At 55.6% G+C, this 22,643-nt stretch overlaps 1 protein-coding gene across 5 annotated transcripts in view; it reads left to right on the plus strand.

Annotated features, from left to right (window-relative positions):
• LOC116451916 (ankyrin repeat and fibronectin type-III domain-containing protein 1-like) overlaps positions 1-22,643 on the plus strand; it is a 246,714-nt gene that overhangs the window by 39,145 nt on the left and 184,926 nt on the right. The window contains exon 1 of one of the 5 annotated variants that reach the window (XM_032125879.1): positions 13,843-13,994. The exons of 2 other annotated variants lie outside the window; for them this stretch is intronic. Coding sequence is in view for 2 of the 3 variants with exons in the window: in XM_032125876.1 (XP_031981767.1) it covers positions 15,725-15,843 (119 nt within the window). In the remaining variant the exon portion in view is untranslated. Of the gene's footprint in view, positions 1-13,842; positions 13,995-14,873; positions 15,844-22,643 lie in introns of those variants that run through there. 2 more of the 5 variants (XM_032125876.1, XM_032125877.1) reach the window with 2 other exon arrangements.

A 22,643-nucleotide genomic window follows, 5' to 3' on the forward strand; every position in this document is an offset into this window, starting at 1 on the left:
TATCTCCCCAAAACCGTGAGGTTCTTTAGCATCTGATGCTCCTGATGCTGTGGCAGCCTGTGCTCCTCTGGTCCCGTCAGCTCTGGGTGAGGGAGCTGGGGTTAATTCCTGCCTGCCTGTCAGGACAAGCACCAGCAGGTGCTTTGGGTTCCCAAAGTGCCCCGGTCTCGAGGGGGATGGCCGTGTCACTCACTTTCCTCTGGGAAGGAAGACCTTGTAAGGTCCGTGCTGCCCCTGGCTTGGGGCTGTTTGTCCTGTTCCTGCAGCCCCGGGAGCCGCTGGATTCCAGCGGGAACCAGCGAACGATCGCTGCCGAGCGTTCCTTTGCTCCTTCCCTTGGAATCAAGGTCCACCTCACTCTGCACAGGCACAGCACGGCTGTCTCTGCACATTTGCTTTACTGCTAATGGAGCTGCTGCTTTGCCCATTGGTTCCTGCATCCAGAAAGGGCTCACGAGAGCGACTGCAGCTTTTCCTTTGCTCCACAGAGCCGCCCGGGTGCCCAGATAGCTGCAGTGTTTGCTGGATTTCATCAGATGAGAGGCACATCTTTCTTAATAGCCTGTGTAATTTTTTCCAAAGGGACCCATTGCATGAAATCTTTAGTCCAGCCAGCTGCTAAGGGAGAGCAGTCAGGCTCCCTGCCTTTACTGTGGAGCTCTTGTACAGCCCTAATGTTACCCGAGAGGCTTTCCCCTTCGGAGCAGCTGGAGCTGGTGCAGTCAGAACCTTTGGAAGGGAGCTGGGGTGGCAAAGGGCCTCGTTGCTCCTCTGCTTTCTCCCTGCCCTTTGCTGTAATGCCATATCCATTGTGTGCCAGGGAAGCAGGATCCTCTCTGTGCTGTGTGTACTTGGGTCACATCAGCTGGAGCAACGTGAGATAGACTGCATGGGATTTGGGATGTGCTGTTGCAGGCTGCTACCAAAAACCCTGTTCCAGCAGGTTGCTTCTGCTTGTGATTTCTTTTCTTTCCATCCTCAAAAATCCTTGCTTGCCCCAATTTCTTAAGAGTTTCGGGGTTGCTGACTGTCATTTTTGGTAGCTCTTTCTATAGAATGCCTTTTGGAAATCAGGTGGCATTTTGCTGAGCCTGGTGCTGCCTGCCCTGCTCCTGGGCAGGGGAGAGAGAGGGCTGTGCTGGTCCAGCTCACACTGTCCCATCCTGCTTGTGCTGATTTGACTTTCATGTTGCATTTGCTGCATGCACTGACCTTTTCTTCCTTCCTGTCCCCTCCTTTCTGACCTCTCAGGCTCTCTGTGAGGCAGGAGTAATTTGGGAGGAAAGTCTTGTTCATTTTTTGTGCTCAGCCACGGGTGCAGCTGTTGAGTGTGCTGGCAACTGCCTTTGATAGACATTTACAGAGACAGTGACCCATGAAAGAGTAAATCAAAGACTCAAAGCTGGTGCCTGGGAGGCACCTTAATCTGGTGTGTTCCTCTGCAAATAGTGGGCAGGTAACAAAGACACATCTGCAAATCAGGCAGAGTTCAGCAGGGGATGCAGCTTCCCAAAGAAAAGGGGCCTGAGGATGGCTGGGCCATCTTCAGACTTATCATAGAATCATGGAATGTCCTGAGTGGGAAAGAACACACGAGGATCATTGAGTCCAGCTCCTGGGCCTGCACAGACACCCCAACAACCCCACCCTGGGCATCCCTGGCAGCGCTGTCCAAACACTCCTGGGGCTCTGGCAGCCTCGGGGCCGTGCCCATTCCCTGGGGAGCCTGGACATCCCTGGTCACCAGAGCTGTGAGGCTGGAGGGAGGGTTATTAAGCTTGGCTTGCACATCTTGGCTCCTGTAGGGTGTAGTTCTGCATGAGGCTTTTCTGTGGATGAAAAAGATGCTTTGCATCTTTATTTATTTATTTTTCATTTTCATGTTATCTACATCTATTTGCATCTTGGTGCCTTGAAAAAGCCTTAGCTCTGAGCACCTCTCTGTGTTCCCATGGCTGGGTTCTTGCGATGCCAGGATGTAATCCAGGGCCAGAGGAGTCCTGGCCCTTATCCTGCTCCGGGGTTGGACTCACTGCCTGCGTCTCGAGGCGATTCAGACGGATTTCAGCCATGACCGACCTCCCAGGCAGTGGCACCCCGTGTGGCACATGTGCCCCACGGGTGACACCTGGCTCAGACACCGCCATTCCCGTGCTCTGGGCTGAGTGTCTGTAGCAGAAAAGCTGCTCCAAATGCCAGAGCTGCCCTATTATCGCTTCACCTAATTCCTGAGCCCCGTGGGGCTGCTCGTGCTGTTCCAAGCACGTTCATCCATGAGTGTTCACGGGTCTGGCTGCTCTGCTGGCAGCTCCCATCTCCGCCTGGCTGGGACACCACCGGCCTGCCAGCAGTGACAGTGTGGCCTGTCTGATGTCCTCTGGTACTTGCCACCTTCAGTGCTTGTTTGCAGTTCTCTGCTCCATGCCTGAGATGCAGAGCGACCTTTTAAAACACGTTCTCCTGGATGTGTGTGGGGCTTTGTCCATAATGAGTATGTACCCTGCCTGCTCTGCATCCCTGGGGGTGGCACGAGAGATGCCAAGCTGTTTGCACCAGGGAGGACGTGGGTCACGTTGTCCTGGTGCCTGTCCCTCCTGCAGGACAAGAGCTGCTTCCCTGGTGCATTATTCCTGCTTTAAGCTGCTGGTGTGGGGTTGGGGAGGTCGGTCCTGCCGAGCAGCATTCCTGCGTGGTCACCCCGTGGGCTCTGAGCAGCATCCTGTCCCTGTCCAGGCAGGCAGGGACACCTTTCCCAGCCCTGCTGCGAGCACCAAGCAGAAAATCATCCCCTGACCTCTTTAGCTCCCACCCACTTGTGGCCAAATGTCTGGCGAACAAGGAGGCTGAGGGCATGGATTGCCACGTTCCACTGCAGTGCCCAGTGCTGCAGTGGCCCCCACAGCAGAGGGGGGCCTGGGTTCCACTGCAGAGGGAGGGAAGGCTAAGCTTTGTTGGAAAATGAGTGGCTGGAAAGACACAGCTGAGTTGGAGCCATGGCCCAGCTGGGCAGAGCCTGAGGATATTAGAGTGAGAAAATCCCAGACTGTGTTTGGCAGCCTGAGTGCTGCAGGACAGCACATGGGTGCTGGTTACCCTCACTCTGTGGCCCTGCTCTGCCATGCTCTGCAGCAGCTGATGTGAAGGAGCCCCAGGGGTTTGCTGAACATCCCAAAGCTGCTGCTTCCTGTAGGGATGGCCCCGAGATGAAGGCAGAGCTGTGGTGGGACCCATGGAGATGAGCCATGTGAGGCTGCACCAGGGAAACCCATCAGCTTCTGCCTTCGAAATGTGTCTGCCTGTGTTCAGCTTTTGCTTTTTATGTGTTGCCAGAGGGCTGCCGTGGGCAGATCCAGGTGATTTGGAACAACTCTGAAGGGAATGATAAGGGCTCCTGATTTTGGTGAGATTGTGACTTCTTTTTCCAGAATTTCTTTTGGGGCCTTTGGGAGTGAGGAGGTTTTCCCTGCATGCCCCAGGCCCCAGCTGACACTTGTGGATGCAGACTGGGAGCTTACAAAGGTGCTGGCTCCTTCCCCTGGAATGAAGGCTGAGGTGGATTTCAGGGTCTGACAGAGGATGAGACTGTGCAGAGAGCTGCTGCCTGAGCTGGGGGGACCAAAGCAGAGACATCCAGCACTGGACAACGTGGGCTAAGATGCAATCTTGTTTTTTTCCTTCCTTTTTCTTGTTTTTCTCCTTTTTCTGTTGAGGTGTTACAGCTGGGGAAACCTCTTCTGTGCCCCCAAACCAGCCTGGCACCAGGTAGGAGCCGTTGGCACCTGGGATGACCATGCAGTAAAGTAGAATCCCAGGATGGTTTGGGTGGGAGGGAACCTTAAAGCCCATCCCATCCCATCCCATCCCATCCCATCCCATCCCACCCCCTGCCATGGCAGGGACACCTTCCACTGGCCCAGGCTGCTCCAAGCCCCAATGTCCAGCCTGGCCTTGGACACTGCCAGGGATCCAGGGGCAGCCCCAGCTGCTCTGGGCACCCTGTGCCAGGGCCTGCCCGCCCTCCCAGGGAACAATTCCTGCCCAATATCCCATCCAGCCCTGCCCTCTGGCACTGGGAAGCCATTCCCTGTGTCCTGTCCCTCCAGCCCTTGTCCCCAGTCCCTCTCCAGCTCTCCTGGAGCCCCTTTAGGCCCTGCAAGGGGCTCTGAGCTCTCCCTGGAGCCTTCTCTTGTCCAGGTGAACACCCCCAGCTCTCCCAGCCTGGCTCCCGAGCAGAGGGGCTCCAGCCCTGGAAGTGGCTCAAGAGACTTTCCTGAGCCCCACCTGGGAGGGAAAGCAGCACCTTGAGTTTTGCCTGCTGGCCTGTGGGAGGGGACATATCCCGATTTTTGTCATGTGGGGATTGCACAATGCCGAGCTGCACCACTGAGCTCTGCCTGCCCCCGGCAGCCCGGCTGGGAGCCCGTGGCCGAAGGACGGCTCTCTGCCCCAGTTAGTTCATCTGCCATGGCTGAGCTTGGGGGGCTGGCACCCAGGGAGGAAGTGGGAAGTGCAGGTTTGTGCTGCTGTCATGATGCTCCCCGTGAGTCCCACCTGTGTCTTCTGCAAGCCTTGGGCAGCGAGAGACCCGGCTGTGCTGCCTGGGGGGAGGCAGACACGTGGGATGGGGCTCTCCAGCGTTTGGGGGGCCACAGCACAGCTCCCAGAGCTGCCTGAGGTGCTGGCAGAGATGTCCTGGCTGCTGCCAGCTGCTGCATGGGACAGTGAGGCTGCTCAACCCCACAGGTACCGTGGTGCTGGTCCCGCCTGTGCGCTGAGAGATGGGCTGAGGTGTGGTGGTGTCTCTGCTTGTGCAGAGGTGCGTGTTGGGCTGAGCTGAGGTTCACAGGAATGATAAACAAAGGTGATGAACAAATCTTTGGGGTACTTCAAGCTTTTTTTCTCATTTGGGGTGACAAAGGGATGAATTCCTTGGCATTTGAGCTGAAGGCAGCCTGTGTGTTCGTACACTGATGAGAGCAGGTGTAGGAAGGAGCCTGTTCTGTCACACACTTCTGATGCTGCGTTTAGGTATTTGACAGGGAGAAGCACTGACCTCAGTGCCTTGTGCTCCACCATCTCCTCTCCCATGGCAGCTGGTAACTGATGTAGAAGTTTCAATTTCTGATTTGCTTTCTCTTTTGAGCAGAAGGTGTTTCCCTCCTGTCAGTGAGGAAAGTGCCTAGCAGTGTCTGTGCAGAGCACGTGCTGTGAGTTATTCTTCTCACCACATTGACCTCATGAGGTTGGCAGTTTGGGGGGTTTTCTGCTGTGGAACGTGGCTGCCATGCTGGGCCTCCTTCCTCCACACTGCAGGCAAGGTGTGCTCTGCTTCCCCTGTGTCCTGGCACAGCCTGACAGACCCCAGGGGGGTGTATGTAAAAGGTGTTGTCTTACAGCTGTTGCCCCCTCTCTTTAGGGAAGGGCACTGAATTATGGAGGGAACCCAGTGGATCCTTGACCCTGACTGTTTGGCAGAAACTCCCTTGACTAAACCCTCTGGCCAGCCAGCACTTAGATGCTGGGGTTTGCATGTGCTGGATGTGCAGTAGTTATGGGGCCTTTCCTGGTGTGGTCCAGGCTCTGGCAGGATCCTAGGATGCTTTGCCAGGGCTGGAGTGTTGTCTCGCTCCTCAGGGCACAACTTCACATTGCTCATCCCCTGGTGGGTGCTGGGGCAAGGTCCAAACCCCTCAGCCCTGGAAGGAGCCCCCTCCTCCCCTGCCCCTGTGTTGGGTGCAGTGCTTTCGTGGCCGTGGGATGAGTCAGCTCACTCCGGTGCTGAGGAAGTGTGGTTGGACTCGGCTGTGTTTTGGTTCAGAGCAGATCAGCTGAGCTGACTCATTTCTGCTCCTTTCTGCTTGTGCTGGTGTGAGTTTCACAGTGGGACACCAACCAGTTCCCATCAGCCTGCACAGACACCTCCCTGGGGTTTCTCTTCCCTCTGTCAGCACGGCAGCACCCTTTGAAGGCAGCAGCGGGGTAAAGGTAGGAATAGAGGTGGGAAGGGCTGATGCTGCAGATGGTGCAGGATGCCAGGGTCTCCCTCCTCCTCTGCCTCCTTTCTCCACAGCAGCGAAACCCTGGTCTCACCACACAGCGCTGTGGTGTCGGGTTTGAACCATGTGTTCCTGGCGTGAGCATGACGTGAGCATGTGGGGCAGAGTCCTGGAAGCAGTCGGGTTCCTCAGGGCTCACATTGGAGAATGGGGGGCTTCCTGGGACCCCGGTGTGTGGCTGCCCCATGCACAGCTAATCCCACCAACTTCCAGGGCCTGTGGGTGTCCCTGAGGTGGCAGAGCTCAGGGAGCTGCTGTGAGTGCCCTGAGCAGCTCGCTGACTGGAGCTCTGTCCCTGCTGCCTGCATGTGGGCATGTGAGCAGGGACAGCAGTGCCTTGGAGCTGTACGGCAGCAGAGCTCCTCTCAGGTGAGGAGTCTCACTATGCAGCTTCTCATTTTGGTGGCTCTGACCATCTGGGTAATTGTCTTTGTCCTGCCCAATGGGGCTTTAAACATATTGCCTATATTGTGAAGGATTGGATGTGATCTGCTTTGTCAGTCTTATTTTCCTGAAATAAGTCGAAGTATTTGTTTTCCCTTGGGTGCTATTTGGGCTCTGTACTCTGGCAGTCCTGGAGGTTTTAATTTTACACAACTAGCATTTCAGAAGTTTTAGAGGTTTGTTTTGACTTTGTTTTAATTAAATTGCTGTAACCTGGGGGAAATCTTTGGCCTTAATTTAAATGGAAAGCCTTATTCTGAGTAAATCCAACATCCCTGTCTAGCTGGTGATTGTGCTGTTCAGAGTTTTGACAGGAAAAGTTAAAATTTGACTCCAGGCTTGAAAGTTTGCAATCATTGACTGCAACAGGCGGAGCCGGCTTGGTGGTGTAAGAGGATTACGTTAATCTATTGTTTGGGAAAGAAGTAAGATCTTAATAGATTCTGTTTTATGCAGAAATGGAATAATTATTGGTTGAGAGGTGAAAAGAAAACAGTTGGAAGTAGAAATGGTGCCTGGTGTGGGATCCTGGGCTTGTTGAGGATGTCTGTGCCCCTCTGGGCCAGTGCTTCCTGAGGGATGTGGGACTCGTTTGGGGAGTAGGGAGGATTCAAATTCCCGTGGGGTCTGAGCACTGTCTCCTCCTGGCACAGCCTCTCCACCACACAAACCACAGCTGCCAGGCTGGGTCTGCTGCTAGGTCACAAAAGTCCAGGTGAGCTTGAGTCGTGAAGCCCTGGGAAGGGGAGGTGCTCAGGACGGTGCCTCCATGTCCATGGGATCAGTGGAAGAACTTCACCCAAATCAGAGGGAAGCTCGAGGCCATGGATGAGTAATTTCCCAGAGAGGCTCTTGCATCTTAGGAAGAGATCCTTCCCTGGGAGGGTGGGCAGGCCCTGGCACAGGGTGCCCAGAGCAGCTGTGGCTGCCCCTGGATCCCTGGCAGTGTCCAAGGCCAGGTTGGATGGGGCTTGGAGCAGCCTGGGCCAGTGGAAGGTGTCCCTGCCCATGGCAGGGGTGGGATGGGATGGGCTTTAAGATCCCTTTCAACCCAAACCAGTCTGTGATTCCATGATTCTGTGATTTATCCATAATTCCCTTCCAAGCAGGCCATGCCAGGTGCTAAGAGGGAGCTGGTCAGATGCTCATCCTGCTCATTTGGTTGTGTATGAGGTGATCTCCTATGCCTGGCTGTTAATCTGATTTTGATCCCTCTTCAGCCAGCGGCCACTGGTGCCACCTCCCTGCCCTGGTGAGCCCCAGGAGGGGACACAGCAGCCGTGGGCAGTGCCCAGCAGTCACAGGTGGTTCAGAAAGCTGGGGCACAAGGCTGGGGTGAAGGGAGCAGCAGGGGCTCCCTGAGCAGCCACCACGGTTGTGTACACCCTGGTGTGTACAGGACCGGGAGGAGCGGGTGCAACACGCAGTGAAAATGGTGTGCCCAGGATGGCTTTGCCCACGGGCTGGCAGCTGGGCACAACCGCTCCGTCCCTTGTCTGCCTCCTCGTTCTCCGACCACACCACTGCGAGCCTGGCCCCTTTTGGGACGCCTTGGGGGTTGTGTGCTTGCTAAGGAAACCCTTGTAAGAGCCCCCCTGGGTCTGACAGGGGTGCTGGGGGAGGCAGTTGTTGGGAGCAGCTGTGGGAGGGCTGCTCCTCCTTGGAGCTCTGCTGTCTGTGGGATGCCGGCAGCTGCATCGATCCGGTCCCCTGGCTCTCCCAGCCTGGAGACTGCTTGCTCCTTATTGATTATCATTTTTTTTTTCTGAAGACTGATGAAGTTTGCTGGGCTCTAATTGCATGAATTATTCTCCTTTCCATTTTCTGAAATCTTTGATCATGTTAATGAGTTTTCCAATTTTTGCTTCGGGTTTTGCCAGGGCTGGCTTTTCAGGGGAAAAGAACAACTGGTGTGCAGTGAGCTGGGTCTGTTCCCAGGCTGCTTGAGTGTGTGGGGATTATACATGTCCCAGTTTGTCCCACGTGGGCAGGATCTGGGTTTTTTTTCCCTTTTCATTTGAAAGAATCATAGAATTAAACCATAGAATTACAGAATGTCTTGACTTGGATGGGACCCATGAGGATCATCCAGTCCAGCTCCTGGGCCTGCACAGACACCCCAACAACCCCACCCTGTGCATCCCTGAGAGGGTTGTGCAAGCGCTCCTGGAGCTCTGGCAGCCTCGGGGCTGAGATCGTTCCCTGGGGATCAAATGAATTTCGGGTGGGTCTCAAGCAGTGTGGGGGGGCAGAGCCAATGTGGCCACTTTTGGGAATGGTTCCGCAGAGGCAGCACCCGTTGCCCATAAGACAGCCCTGCCAGCTCCAAATGTCCTCAGATTATCCTGTCTTTGTTTCTCCTTTGGCTGTGTTTCTTCCCATCACCTCACTGTTGATGTTGTATACTTTCTTCAGTCCTTTTGAACGCAACAAATTATTTTTAGGAGGTATCAACAAATTTTCTCTCTCTCTTTTTTCACTTAGCAAGTATCTAGAAGCCTGTGTGGCTCCTGCAGCTGCCTGTGCTGCTGGCTGCTTTTCCCTGCCCTTATCTCTTCCCTGCAAGCCTGAGCTATGTTTTTGTACAGCCATCAGGGAGCAGCACCCGGGACAGCCCTGCTTTGGGAGGTAATTATCCCTGTGTGCCCGTGATTTAACTGCACAGGGCTGCGAGTGGGGAGAACCTTTTGAAGTGGGATGAAATAACCTGGCAATTTCCATCGATCCGGGGGGTTAAAAAGGGAATTGGATTTCAGGAGCATGCACATCCCACGCTGCTCCAGGCAGGGACAGATGCTCATCAGCTGCTGCAGGTGGGTTACTGGATCAGCACCGGTGTCTCTGTGCTGGGGGCTGGTGCTGCCTCTGTGCTGCCCCACTGGATTTGGTGGTGGTTCCACCTCTGCTCCCTGGGTGCTTCTCTGGGAAGGTGAATTTTTGTAGAATCATAGGAAGGACCCACGAGGATCACAAGTCCAGCTCCTGGCCCTGCACAGACACCCCAGCAACGCCACCCTGGGCATCCCTGGCAGCGCTGTCCAAACGCTCCTGGAGCTCTGGCAGCCTCGGGGCCGTGCCCATTCCCTGGGGAGCCTGGGCAGTGCCCAGTACCCTCTGGGGGAAGAGTCTTTTCCCAATATCCAGCCTGACCATCCCCTGACACAGCTCCAGCCGCTCCCTGTCACAGAGAGCAGAGATCAGAGCTGCCCCTCGGGATGAAGCTGCAGCCCCGGTGAGCTCTCTGCTCCATCTCCTCTTCTCCAGCTGAACAAACCAAGTTCCCTCAGCCTCTCCTCCTACAGCTTCCGCTCCAAACCCTTTGCCATCCTTGTGGTGCAAGACTCTCCCTGCATGATTCTGTTACTTCCAAGAGAGAGGGTATTTTAATTTAATTTGAGAATGAGGGTATTTTACCTTAATTTGGGCAGCACATCTGGGTTTGCTGCTGGAATTAGAGTAGTTGTGCTAAGTGATACATTGGGTAAATCAGTAAATTGATGTGGCTGGCTCGTGGTAGGTACCAGCACGGAAATGTGTGTGTAATGCAATAGAGCTGGCAATTACTGCAAAGTGCCTGCTTAGGCTGAAATTATTGAACCTCTTGCACACTCTGCACTTTATTACAGCTGTGTTGAGATGTAGCACTTCCCAGAGGGCTTCACAGCTCTGCCAGCAAGTGTGCCTCGCTCCCAGGGCTGTGCTGTTCCCAGGAGTTGGCTCCAGGAGCCTCCAGCCGTGCTTCTCCAGGGCTCTGGGCACCAGGGAGGACCTGCAGTGTTGTGCCGCTGTGGGCTCCTGTTTGCACAGAGCACGGGCACATTTAGACTCAAGATGAAATGCTTTGGTGAATTCTGGATGGAATAACTTAGGTTGGAAAAGTCCTCCAAGATCATTGAGTCCAGCTGTTACCTCAGCACTGCCAAGCCCACTCATGTCCCTTCACGGGGAAGAATTCCTTCCCAATATCCCATCTATCCCTGCCCTCTGGCAGTGGGAAGCCATTCCCCCTTGTCCTGTCACTCCAAAGTCCCTCTCCAGCTCTCCTGGAGCCCCTTTAGACCCTGCAAGGGGCTCTGAGCTCTCCCTGGAGCCTTCTCCTCTCCAGGTGAACACCCCCAGCTCTCCCAGCCTGGCTGCAGAGCAGAGGGGCTCCAGCCCTTGGGGCATCTCTGTGGCCTCCTCTGGATTTGTTTTGATGTCTCTTGTGCATTTGTTTCTTAACTCAGTTCATACTTGCATTTAACATGTTTCTTTGCATGCACATGTTGATAATTGGTTTTGAACATCCTGTGAAATAATGTATTCCAGTTTTATTTTTATAGCTATCCCAAAACATTTGATGGGTCTCTGGTACACTGGGTTAACCAGCAGTGCAAAACAGGGCCTCAGTCACTGTGAGTGTATTTAAAATAGGGTGGAAGAAGTTTATTTCCTAAACACCAAAAATTAGTGCTCAGAATTAAAAAAAAATAGTGATTATCAAAATTCTTCAGTATTGGCTGAAAGATGTGTCAGGGAGCTGATGTGTGATCAGTGGCCAGTTTTCAGCAGTTTGGAAAATTCCTGCTCCAAAGCCCTTTGAAGTCTCCGTGGTGCTTTTAGGTGCCTTCCCAGGTGCCTTGGAGAAGCTGGTCCCTCCCCAGCTGCACTAAGAGAAGGCTCATGAGAAATTCTCTTCCACCTGACCTGAGGACACAGATGTTCTTGGGGGATTGGGAAGCTTCCTCTCACCCAGTTTTGGGGCTCTCAGCAGGTATTTGTCCCTTGTGGGGAGAGGACTCTGATGACAACAGATGGAAACTGGGTGAAACAGTGAAATGAGCCCTTTGCCACAGGACATCCTGGGATGAGCAGGCAGCAGTGCCTCCTGCTCCAGGCTCTGGTTCCGATGAGCTGCTCAGGCTCCAGCTCCTCCTTTGGCCCATCTGGCAGCTTTTCTAGACTGTTCTGGTGCTGTCACTCACTGCTTAATGTCACACCTCCAGTCTAGGACTCCACTTGTGCATCCTCTGCGTTGCTGGAGTTCTGCTCTCCAGGAATCAGCCAGCCTGGGAAAGGAACAGAGGGAAAGGGAGCCTTAAACCAGTCAAGGTTTCACTTGTAGAGATGGGCTGGCTGCTCCCACTGTGGCTTCAACCTGTTTTAATTGCTTCCCCCAAACACTGGGAGGTTGGGTACTGGGGAGCATCCCCCCTGCTGTCCTGGCGGAGGGATGAGGGGCTGGAAGCACGGCTGAAGGAGGAGCAGGATGGGCTCTGCATCAGCTGCTGAGTGGCTTTTGGAGATGCAGCTCCCCAGAAGGGCCAGGGCTGGAAAGTGGGTGTGTTTAACTGGTGTTGAGTGGTCTGGGTGTGGAGTGAAACTGGAGCCCTGGAGAAATATAGTTGGGGTCCTTGTGGACTGTAGGAGTGGATGGAGGAGCTGTCAGCTCAGAAGAACCCCCTTTTCCTCTTTCCCTGCTTCTGCCTATCCATATTTAAGAAGTGTAATTGGAGCAAAAGCTGCTTGGGGAAGCCGCAGAGATGTAACCAGATCTGGTTTGCTCACACTGGGCTCAGGAGCACAGGGGCTGGGGGCTGCAGGGAGTCTGGGAATGGTGCCAGGGCTGGCTGGCTTGTCCCACTGTGCTGGCTGGCCACAGGAGCTGGCACAGAAGCTTCCTAGTTCACACTTAGGATGTCTGAGCTGTTGGGACATAGCTGTGATGACTTCTGCCTGAAAAAGCTTTGATGATGTTTGCAAGCTGAGACTGGTGCTGGTTCCCACATCTGCCATGGCTTCACTGTGTTTGGAGGGCTCTGAAATGGGGAATGTTGGTCTCTAGGGCCCAGCAACGTGTGAGGTGACCCAGCCAGGCAGGCTGTGTTTGACGTGTGGGTGTTTTTCTCCTCCCAAAAGCTGCAGCCAGAGGTGTGAGATGCCTGTGCCAGGGCTGGGTGGTGGCAGCGCAGCTGTGCTCGGCATCCCCCAAGTCCCAGTGCCATGTGGGTCCTGATTCCTGCTTTAACATCTCCTCCGCAGCTCCTCTTAAAAATCAGTTTATGTCTCTGCAAATTAAACCACTGTTTCGCTTATGAAGTGTTTCATGCCACTGATAAGTGGAAGTGGGAAGCTGTCGCATCGCTGAGTGCGTGGCTGCAAACCCCAGCACAGCAGATTGTTAATGTGAAATTAGAGAGTTCAGCAATATCTTGGCAGATTGCCTCTGCTGCCTAATAGGACGCACCGAGCTCCTCTGGGAGCCAGCTGGTGTGACAGCCCTGTCTGAAGGGTTGACCACTCATTCTTTGAGCAAGGAAAAGCCTGAGGGCTGTTCCATGTCCTTGGGGCAAAGGAGACAGCCCTTTCCTTGCCCCAAGCCACCAGCACAAAAGCAGAGACTAACCCAGAGGAGAGATGTGGGAGCTTGTGCTGCCTCTGAGCCAGCACTGGTTGTGCTTTCAGCCAGATGGGTCCCAGTCAGCCTGGTCCAGGGTGATGGGGTACGCTGGGGGGCTGTAATCCCGTCTGGAGTATCACTTTTTGGGCACAGATGGAGGTGTTTATGGAGCTGTCTGATCTTTCAGGCATTGGTACCTTCAATGCCACCATCCCCAGCTTATCCAGAGGTTTCATGAAGGTAGCGTTCCCTCCTGTTTGTTTTCCAGGTGCTGGCACTTGTTGGGCTCATGGACTAAGCTCTGCAGCCTCGTTGGGAGCCTGACTCCCTGCCAAGAGCTGCGGCTCCTACCTACCCCCCACCGGAGGGGACTGCAGAAATGTGTGGTGTCCCTGGCTGTAGGGCTGTGCCCCATGCAGCTGGAATGCTGGGCAAGTCTGGCTGTCGAATCCTCCTACTGTTTTTACCAGTCTTCCAAATTGCACTTTTGTCCCTGAACAGTTCTGCTTTGCTCATGCCAAAGGAGGATCCCTGGGGCAGCACCGCTGCTCCTCTGCCCTCCCAGCAGGTGGTGGGAGGAAGGGGACAAGAGAGGGATTCAAATTAACGCCACTCTTCCTCTCCACTCCTCTTGCTGCCCTGTCCAGCCCCTCTCCTGTTGCCTTGGCATAGCTCGGGAGCAGGTAACATCACCGCTGCCAGGTGACCCCGCTGTCCTCCTCAACTCCAAGGTGTGTGTGCCTCAGCCCAGTTCCCTCCGGGAGAGCCGGTGCTGTGCCGTTTTCCAAGCAGGGAAACAAGAGTTTGTCCCCCTTCTGCCTCTCCTTTTCTTATCTCCCCCTCGGCTGCTTCCCGCTGCCTCCCGCCAGCCCCCTCTGCTCTCCCCCGGCTCCTCCGCTCTCCTCCGGCTCATCTGACCTCCTGTGACGTGTCGCATTTCACCGCGGTCGGTAACGGGGAGCCGATGGCAGATAAGAGGGGGTTCAGTGTTACCGGCTCGCGCTGCGCCGCACAGAGCCAGCCGGCGGATGCTCTGCCCTCGCCACAAACCCATCGATTTGGGGAAGCGCCCTGGACCCCTCCCCGGCTGCGGCGGAGCCCCTCGGAGGGAGAAGGTGGGAGCCGGGGGTGGGTGGCTGTGCGGAGCAGTGCGCGAACAGCTTTATTTCCCCAGCTGCGAGACGGGAGCAGCCCCCGCTCTCCCTCCCCGTGTGTGCCCGGCAGGGAGAAGGTGGCCGGGGGCCGTGTGCCTGCCCGGCGGAGGTGCTGGCAGGGTCCCCCACGGCCGCGGAGCCCCCCCGAGCATCGCCAGCCCCCGGCTTTGTGTGCGGGTCTGCGGCGGCTCGCTCTGTTTGCCGGGATGGATGTCAGCGCCCGGAGCGGGGAGCAGGGATGGTGCAAACAAATGATCCCCCCCAAAAAAGCGCGGGCGAGGACGGTGGCGGTGACGGGGACTGTGACTCTGCCGGTCACAAGCAGCCGGCGGGGGCGGCCGCCTGGGTGTCCCTGGGCCGTGCTCCGCGGGGCGCACCCGGCTGCTCAGGCATTTAATTCCAAGGGGAAAGCTGAGCCTGAGTGTACAGGAGAAGAAGGAAAATAAGGGAGGAGGGAAGTGGAGGTCAGGAAGGGTTTTCGGCAGTGGATGGCCGTCCCTGGTGGCCAGGGGGCTGCTTGCAGGGGATGGCTCTAAGCAGGGAAATAGCAAGGAATGCAGGTTGCTTATTTTTTAACATGGCATCCACACCAGAGTGATAAAAGGGTGTGCAGGGAGCTTGGGGCTCTGCCAGCTCAGTTACCACCAGTTTCCTTGTTGTTTCCTCTCTTGGCATGGCTGGGAGTCGCCGTCAGACACCCCTTCCCCTGGATATGCTTCACTGACCTGATCTGGCTTTGCTCCATGGGGCTGGAGCAAGGTTTGGGCGGTTTTTTTCTGAAGCCCTTGTTTTTTCTCCGCCCAGCTGGCGTCAGGCGCCGAGGATGCAGAGACAAGTGCTCCTGACTAGGGGAGGGCTGGCAGGAGGATTTCCCTTCGGGTTCGCAGCATCCCCGTGTCTGCTGTCTGCTGTGGAAAGGCTTTGTGCTGGAGCGTGGGGAGCAGAGCTCACAAGTGACCTCTACCTGGATCAGCCTCGCTTGCTTTAAATGCCTGTCCCTCTCCTTGGGCTCAGGTGTTTGGTGACAGGCTGGAAAGTCATGGTAGGTAGGTGCTGCTGGCAGCTGAGGGTGCCTTCTGCTTTGGAAAACAGGGAGGGAGGAAAACTGGTCGACTCTGAATAGCCTTGGGAAGAGCAAGCGGGGATCCTCTCCACGCTGTAAGAACAGACCCTTTGGAAATTCATCCGAGCAGCCGATTTCTTGGGGTTTCTCATCACCTCTGAGATCAAACCCCATCCTCTTCCTCAGCCAAGGGCCACCACAGCCACGCTGGGCCACCTCCTCAGAGGGCAGCTCCTTCACCTGCCCAGTGGCACTCGCCGTGGGGGCTCGCAGACCTGTGCCAGCGCTACCGAGGGACCCTTTCCAGCGAGCACTTCCAATTTTTCCTCTTCCTCCTTCACTCAGCTCTGCAGCATCACATGAAATACATGTGCAGCCGCCAGCTGCTCTGAGCTGTGACCTGCGCTTGGCTCAGGGAGACAGGACTTAGCACCCTCCAGATCTGGGGGCTCACTGTGCACGCTGTGGACTCCAAGTAATTCCTGGCTGAACTCCTGCCCTGTGCTGGGTCCATCCGGCCCCGCTCCCTCCCGGTGCCGAGGGCTGGCGGAGCACGCGGGGCAGCGGGCACGGCCGGGGTGTAGCATGCACGAGGGTGCAGAGGGACACAGGGACGCCAGCGGGAGCCATGGCTTCGTTTGGGAAGCTGACGGAGTATTTCAGCCTGAGGAAGTCGAGGCCAGAGCTGCGCTCCAGGCGCTGGGGCCGGCGGAGCGGGAGCTGTTGCTGTAGTGTCACGGAGTGCAGGTACGAGGTGGCAGTGACCCGACTGTCCTGGTGCCTCCGTGTGTGCCCAGGGGCTGCGGGATGGGATGTGCAATCCTTGGTGCTTTGCTTTCCGTTTACCTCTCTTGGGGCTGGGAGGGGGCTGGGAGCAAGGCAAGGGCTCTGGAAGCATCACCCTGTTCCTGTCTGGGGCTCCCACAGAGCTCATTGCTGCGGGATGTCTCCGGCAGGCTCTGGGACCTTGCATCTGTCTCCATGCCCAGGGCATGTCCCAGGTGTTGGTGGCACATCTTGGGTGTCTGCTGGGTGACCACGTGCACCTGTGCCTGCCTGCCTCTGCCTGGTGCTCTCTGCTGTGCCACTGCACTGTCCCCTCGTCAGAGGAGCGAGGTCATTGCACCAAAGTCACCCTTCCCTGCACCTGCCCCGTGCAAAGGCCTCTGCAGGGGCAGCAAGAAGTGGCTTCTCAGGTGAAGTGGCATCTGTGGGTATGAGGTGCTGATGGAGCATCCTGGCATGTAGGAAGGGTCTGGGCAATGGAGAGGGGAGCTCCTCTGGGCAGACAGACACGCGGTTCATTGTCAGCTTGTTTGGGATACGGACCAATGAGGGGGTCGCAGTGGGGATGGAGAGGGTGGCATTTGGGCTGACTGGAAATCCTCTGGGAGCGTGTGAGTGCTCAGAGCTGTGTGTACACACACGTGGGGGGGTGCACACATCCTTGTTTTGCATGTAAACACAGTTACTGTAATTAAGAAAATTGCTCTGTGCCTGGGTGGCTTCTCCTTGGATGTTCTGTGAGGCCTGTAGGACAGGGCTAGCACTCAGTGCTGCTCTGGGCTCTCCCCCATTTGAGTGGGCTCAGCCTGAGCAGCGTGTCCCCAGATCTCCTGCTGACCTGCACACGGTGCCTCCCTGCTGCTGTGGGGTGTAGGTCTGTGTAGGGACACACAGGGCGAAAAATAGCACCAAGCTGTTCACTTACCTTCTTCCCTGATTGTTGAGCACTTTGTAAAGGTTATTAAAATATCTACGCATTCAAATGAAGTTGGAGCCCCTCCTGCTGCTGCCCATGTTGCTGCTGAGACAGTGAGACGTGCACAGCCGCTGCTGTCTCCTCTCTTCCCTCGGTGGCTGAAGAAGAGTCTCCTCTTCTCCACTCAGTCGTTTCTCCGGAAACGTTCCTGGCAGATCCAGGAGCTTTGTTCTGCTCCTTTTTGGCATTGTGGACAGAAACCCTGGTTTCTGCCCTCAGGATTTTGCTGTCCTGGTGTGGAGCTGGGTGTGAGGAAGGTCTGTTGTCCGGCTGCTGCTGAGCACAGGACGTGCCTGGGGTTTGCTGTGTGCAGCCAAGCGTGTGCCAGTGCCTGGCTCGAGGGAGAGGAGGAGGTGCACCCCCATGCACGGGGTGCTATGACCCTGGACCTTGGGGTTTGGGGTGAGTTGGGTGGTTTCCTCTGTAATGGGAGATGTCATGGCACCTTCCTGGCTCTGGGATGTGAGCCACAAAAGCATTGCAGGTGTGTAGCTCATGTACCAGATTTTCCAGGGGATGCTGGCTGTGGGTGTGGGACTCTGAGCAACCTGCTCTGGTGGAAGGCATCCCTGGCCATGGCAGGGAGGGGAATGGGATGAGCTTTAAGGTCCCTTCCAACCCAAACCATTCTGTGTCCGAGTTGTCCCCTCATGCAGGACTGTGGCTCGCTGCCTGTCAGGGCTCAGCTCCTTGTGGGGCTGGTGGACACCCTTCCCCCAAGCAGAGATCCACTGTGTGCCCCAGTGCTCTGGTGTGGCCCAGCTCGAGTTGCAGGGATCTGTGCCCTCCCTGTTCTGCCCCCTGGGCCATGCAGCTGCTCCAGGGCAGCTCCTCGGGGCTGGATCCAAGTGTGCAGACAGATTTCCTGGTGTCCCTGACCCCCACAGTGACAGGGCTCGAGTGCACCTGTGGATACTGAGCCCATTCCCTTGATTGCCGCAGTTGATTATGAAACTAAAACTAAGGGTTGATTGAAGCGTGGGGTGCTTTGAAATCAGTGTCACTTCTCACCCTGGCTGCTTGAGCTTCTGCCTGTTCCTGCCCCCTCAATGTCTGTACCTTGAGAAGCCCAGGAAATCTCCACGGCTGAGATCCAGAAGCCAACACAATGCAGCTGCTGCAATGTCTGGCCCTGCCCTTGCTCTAGGTGGTGCTTCTTCCAGCTCTGTCGAGCAACTTTCTGCTTTTCCTGCATTTCTTCACTCTAATGTGGGCAATTGAAGCACGGAGAGGAGATCCTCAGCTCCCACGCTTCCATGCGTGTGGAGGTACCAGAGATCCTGCACCCCAGCCTCAGCAGGGTGATGTGTAACAGCCCTCAGCACAGCCCTCAGCACAGCCCTGCCCTGGTCTTGCTCAGGGCAGCCAGGCTCCCACCACTCTTCCCAAGGCTGGATATTCCCCTGGGACCACAGGGAACAGACGTAGGCAGGTCCTCAGTCGAGAGCATGCACTGACTGGAGTTATTAAATTCTAAATATAGTGGTCCCACGCATTCTCCTAGGACCTAACAGAAATCAGCAGGTGTGCAGTTATGGTTTTAAATAATATTCCTGCATTTTTAAACTACGCCTCCAGATACAGCAACATGAGTGAGCTGGGATGAGTAAGTCGGCTGGGCTTGAGAATTTGTAGGCTCAGACTTGTGCGCAGAAGCAGAGCCCAGCAGGAGATCGTCTCACTGGAGGTGCTTTTGGGCAAAGGTGCTGCTTGCAGGAGCTCTTCAGCCTCCACCCCCACCTGTGGCACAGAGTGTGTCCCGATCTGTACCTCTGTGTTGTGTCAGCTGGAGGCTCCTCCAGCCTGAGCCCTGCTGCAGGAGGGGCTGTGGCACAGCTGTCTTCTGTTATTAAATTGATCACCTGGAGGCCCCAGGTGTGACAAGGTAGGGATCAGGCTGTCCCCTGTGCAGCTGTACTGGGACAGGGACTGGCAGTGTGAGTGAACACCCCCAAACCCAGCCCAGGGGAGCGAATGATTGATTTGCAGCAACTTTTTTCCATCTAGCTGGAGCAGTGATGGATGAACCAAAAACTCCAGCAGACAGGCACTGGAGCAGGTCTGCTTCGTGAGGGGTGGAAGCCTGGAGCATCGCAGGGATACGAGGATGTGTCTGCAGAATGGGGTGCAGGTGCCTGTGGGTGAAGCGCAGGAGGGGCTGGGGGTGCTTGCTGAGGTCTGAGGGGTTGTTCTTTGTGGCATCTGGTGGTGCCAGCCTTGAGGTGCTCGTGCCCAGCTCTGTGTTGGCTGGAAGGGCACAGAGGATCTGCTCTGGGATGGAGGAGAAATGGAAGGGAAAGGCAAGTTATATTTAATAGCTCTTCTCTCAGTGAGCTATCTGTAAACTGAAAGGTCTGGACAACTGATTTTGGGTTCCCGCAGCTTTTGCAAAGTGGATCAGGACATCACTGTCATGTGAGGGCTGTTGTGCTCTAACTGGGCTGAGAGAACAGCCCTGCTGTGCTGTGAATGAGCCAGGGAGGCTCCAGGGTGGGCTGGAGCTCTCAGGAGCAGGATGGCACTTGCCAGGCTGCTGTTTTCTGCCAGGGCTGCTTAGCAGTGAGCCAGCCTGGCAGAGCACTGGGCTGGGACCCTGGGGCCTGCAGGGATTCTGGGAGGACAGGGATCCTGTGCTGGAGTTAACAGGTGTGGGAGAATTTCTCAAGGATGCTCTTGGAGTTGCTCTCAGCCTGGGTGCAATGGGGGAAAGCAGAACTGCCTGAGAATTGCAGGGCTATCAGCAGAGAGGTGACCTGCAACAGTCACTAATTCAGTAAAAAAATCATTAAAAATCCCAATGAAAAGTCATTAAGAATCCCAAGTCTTGTCCAGGGGTGGCTTTTGAGAGAAATTTTCTCCTCTGGGCAGGGACTTGTGGACTGGTTCAGTGGCTTTCACTGTTGGCCCAGGACTGTTCTGGGATAGATCTGCTCCCTGGCTTCAGGAAGTTGATGCCTGTTCCCTCTTTGACAGCTGCACCTCTCCCCTTCTCTGTGGTCCTCAGAGCCCCATATGGTCCCCACAGAGGGGCTTTGATGAGCTCCTCAGGAGATCACTGCCTAGTTATGGAAAAGAAGATATTCAAGATGGGGGAATAGAGGGGGAGACTGGTGCCTGGGGTTGGATGCTGTGTCCTGCTCCTGGGGGTCACCTTCAGCCCTGCAGGCAGCAGAGCTGACACCCCCCAAAAACCTGCGGGGTGAAGATCCTATGTCCTCAGCGGCCTCCAGGAGAGGAGCTTTTCCCTGGCTTGGGGTGACCTGTGGTGAAACCCAGGGAAGCTCAGCGTGGGGAAGGGGGAGGAGAGGAGTTTGGCTGTGCTGGGCCTGCAGGGTGTCAGCTTTAGGGTTCCGCTGCCTTTTTTCTCTCGATAGCCGAGTTGGAAGTTGGTGTTAATTAACAATGAATTAGATTATATAAGAATTAAATTACATAAAAATTACAACTTGCTGGGCCTGTTTTTGTCCATGTTATTAGATAATCTGAAGAAGGGGGGCCAGGGTGATGCTTCGTCTTTGCACTCCTGGGGGGCAGAGGTGGGTCCAAGTGTTCCTGTTGCTCCCAGGGTCAGAGCCTGTCCCCAGCCTTGTGGGAAGCTGCACCAAGGAGCTGCTCTTTGCCATGGGGAGCTGTTACCTCCACTTCTTTGGGGGTCTTTTCCACACCGATGTCCTGATCCATGTCCTCGCTGTGCAGTTTGATGGGCTTTGAGGTGGGGAGGGGTAGTGGGGAATGTTTTCCTGGCAGGATTGTGCTTAGTTGTTTTTGGGTGCTTAAAAATATCTCCTCAGCTCTGGCAGCACGTCTGTGTTCAAGCACACAATTGTGATGGGGGACGGGAGGAACTGGCAAGTTCTGGGGCTGGGAAACTGCGCTGAAGGAACGGCTCCTGTGTTAGCAGCACTCAGCACGGGACAGGTAAAGATGGCACGTAAAGATGCCCAAAGGGGCGTCTCTGAGGGGCTCTCCTGCATGGCTGAGAGTTTGACTGACTTTTCCTACTTTGTTTTTTGGCACGTTTTAAACAAAACCTTTCTGCTTCCAAATGACACGTCCATATAGAAAGATACCTGCATTGTAAAGGAGAAAACTGGCAAGGAAATTGGAAGTGGTTTGGGTTAAGCGGGAAGTTTCCACCTGGAATTAGTCACTAAGGTGTTTGTGACACTTGTACTCCAAGCTCTGCAGCGCTCCCACCTCCCTTGCCTGCTGAGATGCCAGCAGGGCAATGTGTGTGGCTGCATGGAGTCACATTTTCGCTGTGACAGATCATTGTAACCCATTAACAAATCAATGTCCATCGCTACTGCACGCAAGTGGTCAGTGCTGGTGCTGGAAGTCCTAAATCCAGTGGTAGTGACTCAGGCTGTGCCTGCTTCGCAGAGGTGCTGAGCATCCACTAATCCTCTAAACTGGAACAGGCAGCCGAGCCTCAGTGCCTTTGCAGCTTGGCTGGGCAAGAAGGAGGGAAAGAGCTTCAGGGGAACTTCAGCCTCATTGAGCTGGAGGTTGGGAATGTGGTGACAGGTTTTGGGGTGCCTGAGGCTGCTGTGTGTGGGGCTGTCCTCAAGGGCAGCCTGTGTGCTCTTGGGGGAGGCTTGTTTGGAATGATGCTCCAAAGACTGGAGCCCCTCTGCCGTGGAGACAGGCTGAGAGCTGGAGAAGAGAAGGCTCCGAGGAGACCTTAGAGCCCCTTCCAGTGCCTAAAGGGGGATTCTAAAAAGAGGGAGAGAGACTTTTTACATGGGCAGAGAGTGACAGGACAAGGGGGAATGGTTTTAAACTACAAGAGGGGAGATTTAGATTAGCTGTTGGGAAGGAATTGTTCCCTGGGAGGGTGGGCAGGCCCTGGCACAGGGTGCCCGGAGCAGCTGTGGCTGCCCCTGGATCCCTGGAAATGCCCAAGGCCAGGTTGGATGGGGCTTGGAGCAGCCTGGGTCACTGGAAGGTGTCCCTGTCCATGGCAGGGGTGGAACTGGATGGGCTTTAATGTCCCTCCCAAACCCAAACCATTCCATGATTCTGTGCTCTTTCCCACCTGCCTTGTGTGGCTGTACCTGGCGGGATCACTTGTGCCCTTCAGCTCACACAGGTGCCCCACGTCCCTCTGTGCTGGTGATCTGTGCTGGGCTGTAGGGCTGAGCCTTCCTCCCCTGCCCTCGGTGCCAGCCTTTCCCCAGGCTGTGTCCCCGGTGTCTCATGATGATGACAAGCTGTCAGACGTGAACGGCTGTGAGCAGAGTGGCAGTGCCACGGGAGGAAATGACATTTAGCTTTTGTTGCTTGATTGAGCTGCCTGGGCTTTGTATATTAAACCTAAAGAAGCTTTTTGGCTTTGTTCTCCCCACTGTTTGCAGCACCGTGCCCGGGATCTGTGAGGAGAGGGGGCTTGGGGAGCAGCACGGAGAAGAAATCTGTCTCCCCATCAAACCTGTCCTTGCAGGGGGCTCTCCACTGAACCTTGACTTATCCTGGTTCTCCGTGGTTTCTGTGCACTGGGGGACACCTGGGTGCATTCCTGGTTCCAGCCCCCAGCGATGTGGGCTCAGCTCCAGAGAGCTCCTGGTCTCGCTGCGGGCTGTGGCTCTGTCCCCTCCTGCGCTGTCGGGGTGCAGGGGGAGGTGGTGTGGACAGAGCCAGGGATGCTCTGGGCCTCTGCCTCTTCCTGCTGCTCCGAACCCTGCTCCCACGGCTGTGGGTGGAGGCATGTTGAAGATCTATCCCATAAAAGTGCATGTATGTGTGGCCTGGGAGCTGGCAGGGAAAGCTTCCTGCATCTGACAGA

This window comes from Corvus moneduloides, chromosome 16, assembly GCF_009650955.1.
Source record: "Corvus moneduloides isolate bCorMon1 chromosome 16, bCorMon1.pri, whole genome shotgun sequence".
NCBI classification, from domain to species: Eukaryota; Metazoa; Chordata; class Aves; order Passeriformes; family Corvidae; genus Corvus; species Corvus moneduloides.